Source organism: Elephantulus edwardii, unplaced genomic scaffold (genome assembly GCF_000299155.1).
Source record: "Elephantulus edwardii isolate Elephantulus edwardi_28Jun2011 unplaced genomic scaffold, EleEdw1.0 scaffold00067, whole genome shotgun sequence".
NCBI lineage: Eukaryota > Metazoa > Chordata > Mammalia > Macroscelidea > Macroscelididae > Elephantulus > Elephantulus edwardii.
In genome coordinates, this window is record NW_006399817.1 from 3,632,218 (window position 1) to 3,646,356 (window position 14,139).

At 42.1% G+C, this 14,139-nt stretch overlaps 1 protein-coding gene across 1 annotated transcript in view; it reads left to right on the forward strand.

The window, feature by feature from the left end:
* Window positions 1–33: 33 nt before the first annotated feature.
* The window catches only part of ETV6 (ets variant 6), a 355,578-nt gene continuing 341,472 nt past the window's right edge, over window positions 34–14,139 (forward strand). The window contains exon 1 of the mRNA XM_006888409.1: window positions 34–191. Coding sequence (XP_006888471.1) covers window positions 159–191 — 33 coding nt within the window. The 5' untranslated portion in view covers window positions 34–158. The remainder of the gene's footprint in view (window positions 192–14,139) is intronic.

The following is a 14,139-nucleotide window of genomic DNA, read 5'->3' on the forward strand; positions in this document are numbered from 1 at the left end:
CGCGCGCTCGCAGACCCCCGGGGCGGTTGCCGGGAGAGATGCTGGAAGAAACTTCTTAAATGACCGCGTCCGGCTGGCCGTGGAGCATTTCTGGGTTGGGGAGAGGAAAGGAAAGTGGAAAAAACCAGAGAACTTCCTGATCTCTCTTGCTGTGAGACATGTCTGAGACTCCTGCTCAGTGTAGCATTAAGGTAAAAAAAAAAAAAAAAAAATTTAAAAAAAAAATCTTCTCCCCTTCCTCCTCTCTGATCGCAAACCTTAAGCTGCACCGGCCAGGGCAGCCGCGTTGGGCTCTTCGGAGGGGGCTGTTGCAGTTGCTCTGTTCGCAGTAAATTATTTGGGGCGCGAGGGAAAGAGATGCAGCTCACGGAGACTGCTGTACCCTTTAGTGTAACCTTGCTACTCTTCCTGCCGAGCCCCTGATCGTCTCCTCGGTCCCTACATCCCACCGCCTTTCTTTTTTGACAATGCAATGACCGTCACAATTGGTCAGGAGGAACCCTGGTCGTTTCCAGACCTGTAAAACACCCCCGTAATTAGTGTGCTTTAAAAAAACAACCCTGATCCCTGTCCCTCCAGCCTAACATGTGACTGAAAATGTAACTTTTGTTCCGGAGGGGTGGTCTCCTTAGAAGAAAAAGTTCACCACCCCTCCCACTGGAGATGGAATCGTTTCTATTTTTCCGGACTCCCTGGGTCTGATCAGACAGGATTCCCCTCTCTCCTTCTCATTATAATTACAATCGCTGGTTGGAGAGACAGTCCTGGTGTCAGCTTTTCCTGAGCGTTGCACAATGAATTCCCCCCCCCTTCACCCTTTTAACGTGAATAAAGTTGTTGAATGGTCTATTACACCGATGCATATGAAAGTTGAGCAGTTTCAAAGTAGAAAACCGTGATGCACGGAGATCAAGCACTGTCTTAATGTCCAGACAGGATGACCTTCTGTGCTTGACAGTGCAAGGGAAATATATCTCTATGACTGGAAATCTCCCAGCTTTCTGGCCATGTTTTGCAGTATTGTAAAGGCGGATGGAGGATATTTGCAAACACTGTGCTTGGCAAACAGTGTTGCGCGTGCACGGACTTATATCCATCAAGGTTGGTGATGCTGCTGTTTGTTACTGCTAAAAAGTTGTTGTAAAGTTTGCCACCGAGGGGAGGCATCGCCCCCAGTTATTTTTTCCATTCCTGTATTTCGGGTGTACTTTATTTCTTTCACTGTTTTGATCAGTGCCGAGGTATTTCTTGGCCTATTTAGTGTTGTTTGAGTGGACACTGTAGAAACAGTAGACAACTTGTTTTCTTCATCTATGAGGAATGATAGAAAGTCGTTCCTATTTTCGCAATTGCTTGTCAATTAGAAACTGTTTTAGCGAAACACTTTAAAATGCTTGCTTGGTACGTTTTTGTAATTATACACAGAATTTAGTATTTCTTATTAGGAAAGATTTTCATGGGTTTGAGGTAGGTAGGGCTAATGTGAACCGAAAAGGTTGAGTTTCTTTGTTTTTATTTTACAAAAATACTCAATGGAACTTTTGGATTTGTGTGTTTGTATGTGTGGGAGGGGGAGGGTAGGTGTCTGGGCATGGAGGGAGAGCTGCAGAAAAGAACTTAAGAGTACTTTACTTCAAAACCAATTTTGCTAAATAAATTAGATTCCACATTGAGTTTGGTAAAATCCTGTGGTATGGATAATCTGATTTACTTGACACTTCATAACACAACTAGGGGGTAATACAATAACAGGGTATTAAATCAGTAAATTGTATTTAGCACAATGGCAATAAAACTGACACCAGGAAAACCTAAACCAACAACGGGGCAGTAATTTGGGGTGGAAACTCCAGAAAGCAATCTTTTCTATGATTTTTCTTCTTATCTCTTAATAAAGAGACTGCGTAGTTCCACTGGCTTCATGGTCTTATGGTTGTGAGCTGGAGTCAGAAGTTCTACACAGCAGCTCTCTTCATTGAATTCTATGGGGAAAAGACTTTTTAGCAGCCTTTTTCTTACATACATAGAGTCCCTGTCCCCAATCAAAGCAAAACACCTTTTAAATGTGATGTAAATATTATGTTCATAATTAATTAAATTATGTGTGCTTCCCCCCCCCCTTGTTACAATCTTATCTTTAAAGCACTTCCTTTCATTTCTGTATAACTCAATATAAGGAGCTTTCATGTTCTCCACCAGTAATAAAGGAACTGTTTTTAGGTTAGTGTAGTCTTTGTGGATATAGTATCAGTATATTCCTTTTTGCTTAGATTTTTGTATGTGTTTAGGTGCACTGTCTAGGAAGTTTATCTTTACAGGGAGTTTGTATAAGTGACAGAATTTTAGTAATAAGCACCAGGGATCAAGAACAAGGATTATTCCAGGTCATCTGAATCTGTACAGCGTTTCATTTAGTCCTTGAAATGTGGGACTTTAACTGTATAATAAAAAATGTTTGCTGGTAACCCACAAGCAAGAACTGGGGTTGCTTCTGGAACCCAGTAAATAGTACACTTCTCCTTGGAGAGGAGAAGGTATGTCAGAATCTTTCAGGGATGAGCTGATGAGTCTAATGGACTGAGTACACGTAACAGTTTTCTGAACGTAGAGAGATTTGTGTGACTCCTTTCCACTCCTGTAACCTTCTTTCAGTTGTTCTCTTTCCTTGCAAGTGGCTGGTCAGCAGGCAGTAAATTCCTAGGTGGTTGGTGTGATAGAACCCAGAGGAGCCCAACCAGGGGTAGCCACAGTGGGAAGTGTTTTGTTTACTCCTAATCAGGATTTTCATGGGTAGGAAAAGTCAGAGTATGATTTAGGTGGAGTTCTCAAGGTGAAAGTTTCTGGGTTCGTCCATCACTGACACTTTTATCAAGGTTTCCTTTGTGGTTGTGGCTGACAATGCCTATAAGGGCCATTGTATTTCTTTTACACTTTATTAGTTCCCTCTTATCATCTCTGAGAGCTAATATCAGGCAGCTGGATTAGGCTTTTTGGGTTTTTTTGGTGCTTTATTATTAGTTTTAATGAAAATTTACAGACGTTGGATTTCCATTCATTAATTGTTACACTTTTTTCCTTGCCCCCCCCTCCCCAGTTTGCTCTTCTCTTTGAAAAGTAAAAGGAAAATTCTTTCATTGTTTTACAAATCCCTCCCCCAAGTCCACTCTACTATGCAGCTTTTGTTCTGGACTCCTGTCATGACTGTAATACCTAATCACATATCCCTTTTAAACAGTTCTCTTTCATCTGTTTCAAGACAGTATACATTATTGAATCCACTTTTCTCAGTCTCCCTCCAACCCTGATGTCAGTCCCATTTACAACCGTGGCATTATGCAGTATTTGTCATTTTATAACAGATATTTCACTCAGCATAATGTCCTCCAGAGTCACCCATTTTGAATAATATTTCATGAGTTCCTTGTTTTTCAATGCAGCATAATATTCCATTGTGTGAGTATACCAGTACTTCTCTATCCATTCATTTGTTGACGGGCACATAGGTTGTTTCCAATTCCTTGCTATTGTGAACAAAGCCACAATAAACATGGGTGTGCATATATCTGCTTGGGTGGCAGTTCTGGTTTCTTTGGGGTATATTCCCAGTAGTGGAATTTCTGAGTCAATTGCTATTTCTATTTGCAGCTTCTTCGGAAAGGGCCATACAACCTTCCATAGTAGTTACACCATTTTACACTCCCAACAGCAGTGAATAGGTTCCAGTTTCTCCACAACCTCGCTAGCATTTGTTGTTTGCTATCAGGCAGTTTTTACGGGAGGATCGAAAGGGTGATGGTGAAGGACTAGTCGAAGGTCATCAAAGCTATTATCTAGACAGGTTGGTCAGTTGTTTCTCTACAGCTTCCATATCTGTTCTGACACTCTTATTGTAAGCACTGTTGCTGCTGTGATGTGCCGCTGACTCCACTCAGGTACAGCTCTGAACCTTCCTCTATTGTTAACCAATTTCATTGTCTCTGACACATATACCCCCATTGCCCTAGTCACTGAGTCAATCTGTCTCATCTGACATCTTTCTCTCTTGCGCTCTCCCTCCACCCTTCCAAAGCATGATGACCCTCTCCAAGGACTGGTTCTTCCTTGCAACATGCCCCAATTCCCGACCATTTGGGGTTGTTAAAATGTAAGGCTAGAGTCACCCATCGGAATAAAAAGACTTTTTTTTTATCCCCAAAGGATTGCCTAGTTGTCTGTGCTGGTTACAGGAGGAAGGAAAAGCCTTCCTTTTCCATTACCAGCCTTCGCCTTCAGGTCACCCGTTCAATTTAAGTTCAGCCAAGTTGCAGCGGAAAGTGGTTATGGCTCAGCAGACACAGCCTTTTGTTAGACCTGGCACATTGCTTTCATTTGGTGAGGATGATCCAGGGTACAAAACGTAGTCGTATAATTTTCATTGTCTAGTTTTTCTCTGCCTTTTAAAATTGTGTCTGTGAACTGGGAAACTCTCTTGGCCTCCTCTAGTGGACTCTGAACTCCTTGGGTTTAGTTACCTTTGTGTCCCAGCTTCTAACGTGAAGTGCCTCTCAGTGAAGTTTGCTGATTTGAAGTGAGGCTCATCAGTACTCCTTCCTCTCTCTACTTGCAGACCTTAGGTTGTCTTAAAAAAGCCTTCATCCACTGGCTTGCATCACCAGTTTTTTAGGGCCAGCCACACTGTAGTTTCATAGAGAGCCAGACTGATCCTTGGGTGTCTGACTAGAAATTATTGTTACTGAAGTTTTTGTATCATTAATAACTTTTCTTTTTTTCATATAATTTTTAAGGATGGTTTCGGGATTAAAAAATATGTAAATGAATAAAAACTGACTAACAGATTCAAAAGGGCTTGAGTAAACCACCTTAAAAGGTTTAGACGAGCAAGCTTCAGTTTTTTTTCCTCTTAGTTTTTCCTGGCAATAAATTCGAGGAATTTTTTAAAAGATGTATTTGAACTTTTAGCGTTACAAGACCTAGGAAGTCAACTGGATCAAAGTTTTTCTACAGAGAAGAGGCCCCGAGAACTAAATAGCTTGCTTTGGATAAATGGTGACTAAGCCAGGTTTACAGGCCTCCTAGTTTTCAGACCATCGTACCACTCTCTCTGGGTTCTTGGTGCAACCCTATAAAAGGCCAAGGGAATTTGATACAGTAAGTTTCACCCTCTCTGGCACTTCCTAGCTTGGTCCATTTTAATCACAAGCCAGCTGGTATGAGGGCATTGAGGTATGTGCCAAGGAAGATGGTGTGTGGGGGAGCATTGGTCTGTGAGGGTATTGTCAGGTGTGAGAAGAGGAAGTAGTAGGAGGTAGGGCATGATGGACTTGTATTTGCAGCACTCTTGGCAGTGTTAATTTTTACAGCTCATGAGGGGGTTGGTAATTCTACATTGAGCTGAAGCAGTGGCCATACTCATAGGCCCCCTCTGAAGAATCTTTCAGTAGGCTGTAGATTCTTATATCTGCACTACTCACAAAGCACTCATTGCCGTCAAAGTCATACTCATAGCTGACCTTCCATTAGGTTTGCGAGGCTCTATGGGGAGGCAGTCTTCTCCCATATGATTTATAAATTCTGAAAATCTGATTCAGTGACGTGTAACAACAACAATAATGTGTCTTTCACAAAGGAAGAGATTGCCCTTCTTTCTCCCACAGAGCCACGGTTGGATTAGAAGGACAGGTTTAGCCTTTGAGTAGCAATGCAGCTCCCTGAGGGGTTCCACGTCCAGAGCTCCTGGTATCCAGGGACAGCCAAACCCCAATCTTCATTTATGTGTAGATAGTTTCCTATGTAAACTAGTGTTAAGGAAAATCCTGGCAGTTCATTCGAAAGCAGGTAAAAGTATCCTGCGGGTAGGTCAAGAGAGAAAATAACCCAGTTGTGGGCACCAGAGGCAAGTAGAACCAAGACAAATTTTATCAATCCTCCTTGAGCCACATTTCTTCCTGTAAAGGAGGGACAGAGTCAAAGGTCCAAGGGGTTTCTAGTTCTTATTTGAAGAGCAGTTTCATTTTATTACCAGTTTTTAAAACTTGCCCCTGGTGCCGCTGTCCCAGTTGAGTGAGTGAGTCAATGTCAAGGGAAGCCCCCTGGGACGGGGAGTATACAAAATGAATGTTGCTTTAGAAAAAACACTGGAACTTGCTTTCGGCAATCATCACTCCTGGGTTTGTTGTTGGATGTTTGCAGCAAGCCAGTCTCAGTGTGCTTTTGTTGAGAAGGAGTGTAAGTTTACTTATGTTCACACACGAAAAGGACTGGAGGAAAAAACTAGATTAAATTAGTGATGAATTGGAATTATAGCCTATTAAAACACAAGCACATTTTTATTGATTTTTTTTTTTTTTTACCCTGAACACACAGGAGCCAGACTGATAAAGTATTGCTTACTGGGGCATCTCAGGATAAGCCTCAGTGAATGAATAGGCAGAATAGACTCCGGTTGCACATCATCTGCTGGTAGAAATGAGTGTGACTACCATGTGCTTGAAATCTGTTCCTTGAGTGTTGAAATAGTACCTCAAATGGATTATTTGCTCTGTTAATTTACTTGATAAACTTTTCTTCTGAGATAGTAAAACAAAACAAAAGAAACCCACCAAAAAAACTCCAAAAACAAAAACGTACAACTCAACTGGCTTTTACTTAAAAGAGCGGGAATTCTAATACTGTGTGTCAGGGGGCCCAGCTAAGGAAGGCGTTACAGTGTGTTTGTTAAGTGTGGATTCCCAGATGACCAGAACTGCTCACTTAGTCCTGTGCTTATGGAACACTGGGGAATACTTGCATTTTGGGAGCATTATCCGTTTTGTGTAATTAAAAGATATTTGCCTGCTATTAAGTAGTGAATATTCTTGTACCTGTATAAGTTACAAATTATAAGTGGTTTATTACTTAGAAGGCACCTTCTTTTACTTCTTGTTCTTTGCCCAACTCTTTAAGTTTTAATATCGCTCATTTATTCTTCCTTGCTCACGCCCTACCATCTTCTCCCTTTTCTCCTCTTCCTCCTCTCTCCTTCCTCGTCATTGCCATCACCACCATTCACTGAGGAACTTGTGTAGGCTGGTCATCCTGCTGGGTGCCTTATCTACACCACTTCATCTTTCAGGGATGACATTTTTCTCCCTATTTTTTTTTTTTTTACAGACAAGGCAACTGAAGTTCAGAGAGATTTAGCAATGTATGAGTCTCAGATCCCTCCACAGGCTGCAAATGGCAAAGCTAGGACTGGCATGCACATAATCTGGCCACAATTTCAAAGTGTTTTCCACAGTACTCTTCTGAAGTGCAGCTATCTATCTTTGTGGAGAATATGGGGAGAGAATTAAGGGGTTGATGTGGAATACTACATAAATGGAGAAGAAAGGCAAGGACAGTGCTAGCAGAGGTGCTTCGGGAGTGGGGTCCCTTCAGTTCTTTCGTCTCCTCTGATGGTGAGTTATTCCTAGCTGCACAGACCAATCCAGCTTAGAACAAATGCCTAAACTTCCCACTTGGTCTTTCTTTTTATGGCTTTTCCACTTGAGGTTCTTTGGATTTTTCTCAGATTTTTTTTCCTCTCTGTGCTTTTCCCTTGTTCTCTCAATGCCTGATTGATGACTCCTTCATGTAAGTGGTAGAGAGTCTCTGAGCCTGTGTCTTCTTGTGCTGTGCAGCCTTGGTGCCAGATAACTTTCTGAGGCATCACTCATTGCCCAGACTCTTGCCTTCCACACCATTTTTTTTATAAAAGTAAATTGTCTTTATTGTTTTTGTCTGCTAATTTTATGCAAACCAATATAATATTTAAAAAAAAAATTAGAACTAGTCTCTTGAAAACCATTTTTATTTTTAATGCTTTTTACACGAATTCACGAACTATACAGTCTTGGTATTTTCTTTGGTTTTTTTTCTTAAACTGTTCATCATGTACATCTTTAGGGAGCTCTGGTGGCTTGGTGGTAAGGAGTTGTGTTGCCAATACAAAGCCACGAGGTTCGAGGTTCGAATCTACCAGGAAGAAAGATGGGCAGTCTCCTCCCATGTGAATAACTACCTTTGAAAACCCACTGGAGGATGAGTCATTTCCAACTCAATGGCACATAACAACAACAGTATGTACGTTTTTAATACTTTGCCGTTTCTAGGTATTTATTTGCAATCTTTTCAAGCATTCCCTTTTTCTCTTTCACTACCTTTCTCCTTTTCCTCTGTCTTGGTAGCCCAAGCCTTCAGGGCTTCTGACTAATGGGATTAAAATTACTCTTGACTGTAAAGCAGTTTTGTTTTAATGTACTTGAGTGGAGGGAGTGTCCCAGCCATCCAAATTTGAATGACTTTAAAGGCTGTTTTCAGAGCAGACCTGGGACAAAGAGTTATGGAAAGCATAATAATTCAAATTTTCTAACAAAGCAGCTGAAGAAAGGAGTCCTGTGGGATGTTCAGTCGCTTGCTTGAATTCCCGCTGGTGATTTTAGCCGAGCCAGGGTCAGAATCAGGTGTTTTGTCTGAGGTTATTGTTTAATGCTCGAGAGCTATGAGAGAGAGAAAGTAGTGCAAAGCAGACAAGGATCCAGAAAGGGAAATTTCACAATTAGGACTCATAAGTGGGTTGAAATCCTTTTGCATGGCACCATATAGTGAGGGAAGATATTCATGTTCATTAAGTATGAATTTCAAGTTAAAGACAACATTTGAACTAAGAAATTTAAGAACTGCAGAAAGAATATATTGCATTTTGGTGGAGATATTAATAAAACTATGGTATGAAGATGTTAAGATTTATAAAACCAAACATTGGTTAAGTGGACCAGCAACTTTCCACCTACTCCAATGAAGACGCCAAAGAGCTGCTCCAGTCCATGTGCATGTCACCAGATCTGGCATGCTCCCCTGGGGGGATTTTCCCATGTACATGGGAGCCAGACAGGGAAAACGATCTCATTTCCTGAAGGACGTGTTGCCCTGCTGGTTTGAGCACCCTCTGTGAATGTGCTGTGATGTCAGTGCTGCTACAATGCAGTTTCAGTTGTTAGTACTTCAGATTTCCGTCATGGATTTTATTTTATCTTGTGCTGTTCTTTGGTTCTTATCTGCAAACCCAGTTGCGCTAATGGGATGGTAAATAACCGAGAAACCATCTTGATGTTACTGCCTTACTGTGGCGGTGGAGTGCTTCTTAGGGAAACGAACGGACCAGTGATAGGCAGACCCGAGTGTGAATTCTGGCTCTTGAACTGAAAACATTACTTGCTTTTGAGCTTATTACTTTACCTGACATGGGAGGGAAATACCTGTTGTTAAGGGTTGTTGTATCTCAAGGGGGTTGCAAACGACTGATTGCTGCAGTTCAGACCTACCCAGCAGAGGAAAGACCTGTTGATCTTACGATTGCCATAAAGACTACAGCCATGGGGAGCAGTTCTTTTCTGGAACACATGGGGCACTGTGAGCCAGTCTTGACTACAACAGTGAGTTTTTGAGGATTGTTGGGATAAGTAAGTGAGACATATAAATTGCTTAACAATTACTTAGTTTCTTTGTTAGTTTACTTTTATTTATTATTGTTTTTGTGTGTACCGGCAAATCCGATCTGACTGGTACAGGAAGAAATTGTCCCTCCTTCTCCAGCAGAGCATTTGGTGTATTTGAACCTCACATCTCTGGGATTGCAGTGCAGCTTCTTACCACTAGGCCACCAGAGTTCCCTACAATTACTTTGTTTTTTAAAGTTAGTTCTTTTCCAGGTATCTGATTAGTTAATTGTGTGGTTGTCCTTTTTCCTCTTCTTCTTTTATGTGTCTCCCGTAACAGCAATCTAGAAGAGGCTAGAGAGTGGTCCTGTACCATCCTTGCACTTTGAAAAGACAAAGCCCAGATGTTTATCTTGCTCAGATTCACATGCTGGGTCTGATCTAGCCTCTACACCTCCCAAGACTGTTGGCTGACTCGCCATCCAGTGCCCTTGTTGCTATCTCTGTAATTTTCTCACGGGCCTGCATTCAGTCTGTAGGGCTCAGAAAAACTCTTAGTTGAATATAAACTCCATTACACGAGAGATGAGCCAGCCACAATTAGATGATAACAACCAATGCTGACTTAAAGCAGAGTTTGAAGGGGGCAACTAATCTGGTTCCCAGTAAGTTTCCAGAGATGAAAGGAAAGAGGGGGAAAAAAATTCCCCAAGACTCTGGAAAGACTGTACGGTGACTCTTACTAGCATTATTATTCAGTACTCAAATATTAAAATCTATTCAGGGATTCTCTTGTTCGTACAGTTGTTTTTTGTTTGTGACCAGGGTGAAACTTGAAAAAGACCATTAAGTCTTTCTTCTCCTTCTGTTGAACAGTTTGCTGTAGGGTGGCAGATTTCCAGTTTCAAGAGATGCCTCTTAGTGGAAGTATGCCTCTATGGAAGAATTTGAAAAAGCCAAATTTATTACTTTTGGGGTATGAGGGAAATGTCATTTTTAGTTGATGGTAAGAGATTGATCTCTATTCACTGGCTATGTTCTTTTCATTATGGACGTGAAATATATTTCTGAATTTTCCTTTGTAGTCACATGTTAACTGTTGTTATGTGCTATAGAGTCATTTGAGACTCATACTGACCCTATGCACGATAGCTCTGAACCTTACTCTGCCCTGAGCCAATCTCACTGTCTCCAACACACACCTACCCTCTTTACCCCAGTTACTGTGTAAGTTCATCTCATCTGGAGTCTTCCTCTCTTGTGCTGTCCCTCAATCCTTCCAAGCTCTCCAAAGACCGGCCCCTCCTGTCTACATGATCAAAGTATGTGAGACAGAGTCTCAAGTCCTTGCTTCCAAAGAGCAGCTTGGTTTCACCTTCTCCAGGGCAGACCTTCTAGTTCTTTTGGCAGTCCATGGGATATTCAGAACTCTCCAGCACCTCAACTCAAAGGCATCAATTCTTATTCTGTCATCTTTGTTCATTCATTGTCCAGCTTTCTGATGCATAGCAAGTAATTGCAAAGACCATGACCTGGATCAGGTGCACCTTTGTCTTTAGACTGACATCCTTAGCTTCCTCTTCTGACCCCATGAAATGGATCTGGGAACTTACTTTCACATTGTTCTAGAAACGGTCATGGGTTTGCAGAGAATCATTCCTTTGCACTCCTTGAAAACCCAAGTGTAAGTTTGTGATTTTATTCAGAGCTGCTGTAGTCTGCCTCCAAGAGGTTATGAGGGTGTGTCCAGCTTTTATCTTTCTTAAACTTTACCTGTATAATGATGTTTGTAATTCCTGCTTCACTCACATCCCCTATACAGGAGGAAGCAGTAACCAAAGATGAGATGCTGACTTCAGAGTGTTTCCTAGAAGTGAGCTACAGATGGAAATCAGCTTTATAGTTTAAAAAGAAAAATCAAACTCTAAGAAACAGACTGTCTCAGAAATGACCTGTTTCCCCAAGCACTTTCCCTTGTTCCCCTGTGAAAGTGTGAGTGGGGATGTGGTTGCTGAAGTCCTGCTGAGCCTGCAAACCCTGAGCCCCAATATGCCTTTTTCTCTGCTGCCTTGGCACAGAAGAATCTTGGGGGTTTTAATGAAGAATAAGGGTCCTGTGACATTTTAGCAGTTTAAAATTTATGTTGTCTGAAGCCCAACAATTAATCTGCTGACAAATATATTCACACTGATTTGGGCAAGTGGATATGCTATGGAGATTCATGAAATGGGGTATAGGAGAGGAAAGAAAAAAGAAGGGAGAAATTTGCTAACAGTCTTTCCCTAGCTACAAGAACCTTAGTGGTGCAGTGACTTAGCACTTGACTGTTAAGTAAAAGGTCAGCAGTTCGAACCGACCAGCTGCTCTGCAGAAGAAAGCTTTACAACCTTGGAAACCCCAGAGCTCTGCTTTATTATACAAGGTTGTACCGAGTCCAGATTGATTTGACAGCAGTGGCTTTAGGTCCTTAACGGTTTTAAAGAACTTAGACTAGAGAAGGACATTTCTCTCAACGTGTATGTCATTATTTACTCATTAATTCTAGGCCTTTTGTCTTTTGCAGTCTGCTGTTGACTATCAAATCAGATTCATGTCAGAGCAAACCACATTGTAGCTTCTCCTCACAGCCCCTCAAGGGCCAGCTAATTATTTTCTGTATTGCTTTGTGATCACTGGCTGAGTACCTAAAAGGAAAGTGCCATTTCTCTCCTTTGGTTCTCTTTGTTTACTTATGCCCAAGTCCTTGCCTCGGAGTTGGCCTGGCAGCTTTTGAGCAGCAGACCATCTGAAGGATTGCCTCTCTGGTGCATTTTCAAGTCCTCCTTTTGATCTGAGATCTAGGAGATTAGAAAAATCTGTGTCATAAGTTCACTTGACCGCTACTTTGTGCTGTTGAGAGACCTGTGGCTGTCCTGCCTAACGGCCAGTGGTGGGTGGGGCAGAGGTCAGGATTCACTCTCACTCTTCCGCCTTTTGATCTGGCCTGTCTACAAATTGAGGTGAGCACTGTGGGAGAGGACCATTCTTGTGATGAAATGTGAAGCACGTAGATCCCCAGCCTGCTAAGTCTCCTCCTCTCCCCGACTTTGAGACCTGAATGACCTGATTTGGCTGACTACACCTCAAATCCTCTGGAATACTGCCAGCTCCTTATTTGACTTTGTGCCATTTACTGGTCCTTCCCTTAGTCTGCTGACTCTGATGCTGTAGGGTGAGGTAGAAGGAGAGAACAAACCAGTTGGAAAGGTAAGAGACTTTTCCCTCAGAGAACCAGAGGAACAAAGACTCACATTCTGCATTGTGAATGCTTCCTTTTGCCCCTGTGGGGCTCTGTGCTTTGGCAAAACCATGAGTTGGGTGGTGATAGAGCACTGGAGGTGGGCAGAAGTCAGTTGTAGGTCAGACACAGCTTTTGAACACGATGGAATCCAGGGGGAATGTTGGCGAGCACAGGAAGGCTGGAGTGATGATCCTCTAATCTTTTCTAGCATGCTCTGAGGGTGTCTTTGACTTTCACCCAGACAGGCAGAGGATGGGCAGAAGGACCTAGGTTTTGGATTACATCTCAAGTAGGGTACCTACGACTACATCCGTCTTCCACACTTTCACCCTTCCTGGCACTTGGGCTTGTCAAAGGTTCTGAGCCTTAGAATAGTCTGCCACTAACACTGGTCTCTTTTTATCACCTTCTGGGCACAGGGCAATGCACTCTGTTTAGAGACAAGTGCAACAAGGTTTTAGAGGGAAAAGATCCTTCAGCAGCATTTAAGAAAGCAAAGAATAGAGCCGTGTAAGACCCCTTTCAAGGATCTTGTTATTCAAGCACAGGAGGATGAGGTGGACCCAGCAGCTTTAATCACTAAATGTTAACCAACTCTTCCGAGAAGTTTTTGGTCTTGAAAATCTTGACCAAATGGCCAAACGAAGTTTCTCAAAGATAGGGGGAATGCCTGTATGTGCTTTTGTGGTTAGCCATCGTGTTGGGCTATCTGGTTTAAGGGAAAAAGGGTTTTGTGTACATTTCCATTTCAGCTGTGGTAATTAAAGGTCTGCCAGGGAGGAGGTGTGGGTGGCTGAGAATACAGTCTTCCTGCCTCTTAGTTGGTTTATATCTAGGTTATAGGTGAAAGCAAATTCACAATACAACCTGTTTTGTTGTTGTTTTGGGGGTTTAAAAAAATTTTTATTTTGCTGCTTTACTGGATAGCCTGCAGAGCCCTGGTTTGGACAATTCCAGTTTCTTTACCTTGATGCATATGGTGGAGGACTGTGAGGCTCAATATCAAATGGATTGTGGTATAGACTTCTTTTAACACATCTGCTCCCCAAATTGTGCCTAAAGAGTCTTCTTGGGATCTCTTATTAAGATCCTCTTAACCCTTCAGGGATTCTAAATGGGGGTCTTTGTTGGCAAGTTGTACTTCTTTGGTGACTGTTCTGGGAATATGTGCAGCAGAATGAGGAAACGTTGAGCCAGCTGGCTGCATGTGGACAGTTGAACATGCTTAGCACTCCTCAGTCAGTCCCTGTGTACTTACAACACAAATTTCAGCCTTTGGGCAAATTCACAATTTCAAGTGTACCCTTGGTGTACATTTATATATATTGAATACCTCACAATTGAAGTGCCTTGAAAGATTTCTCCATATTTCCAAACCCAGAAAATAGCCTTGTTAGGCTGGAG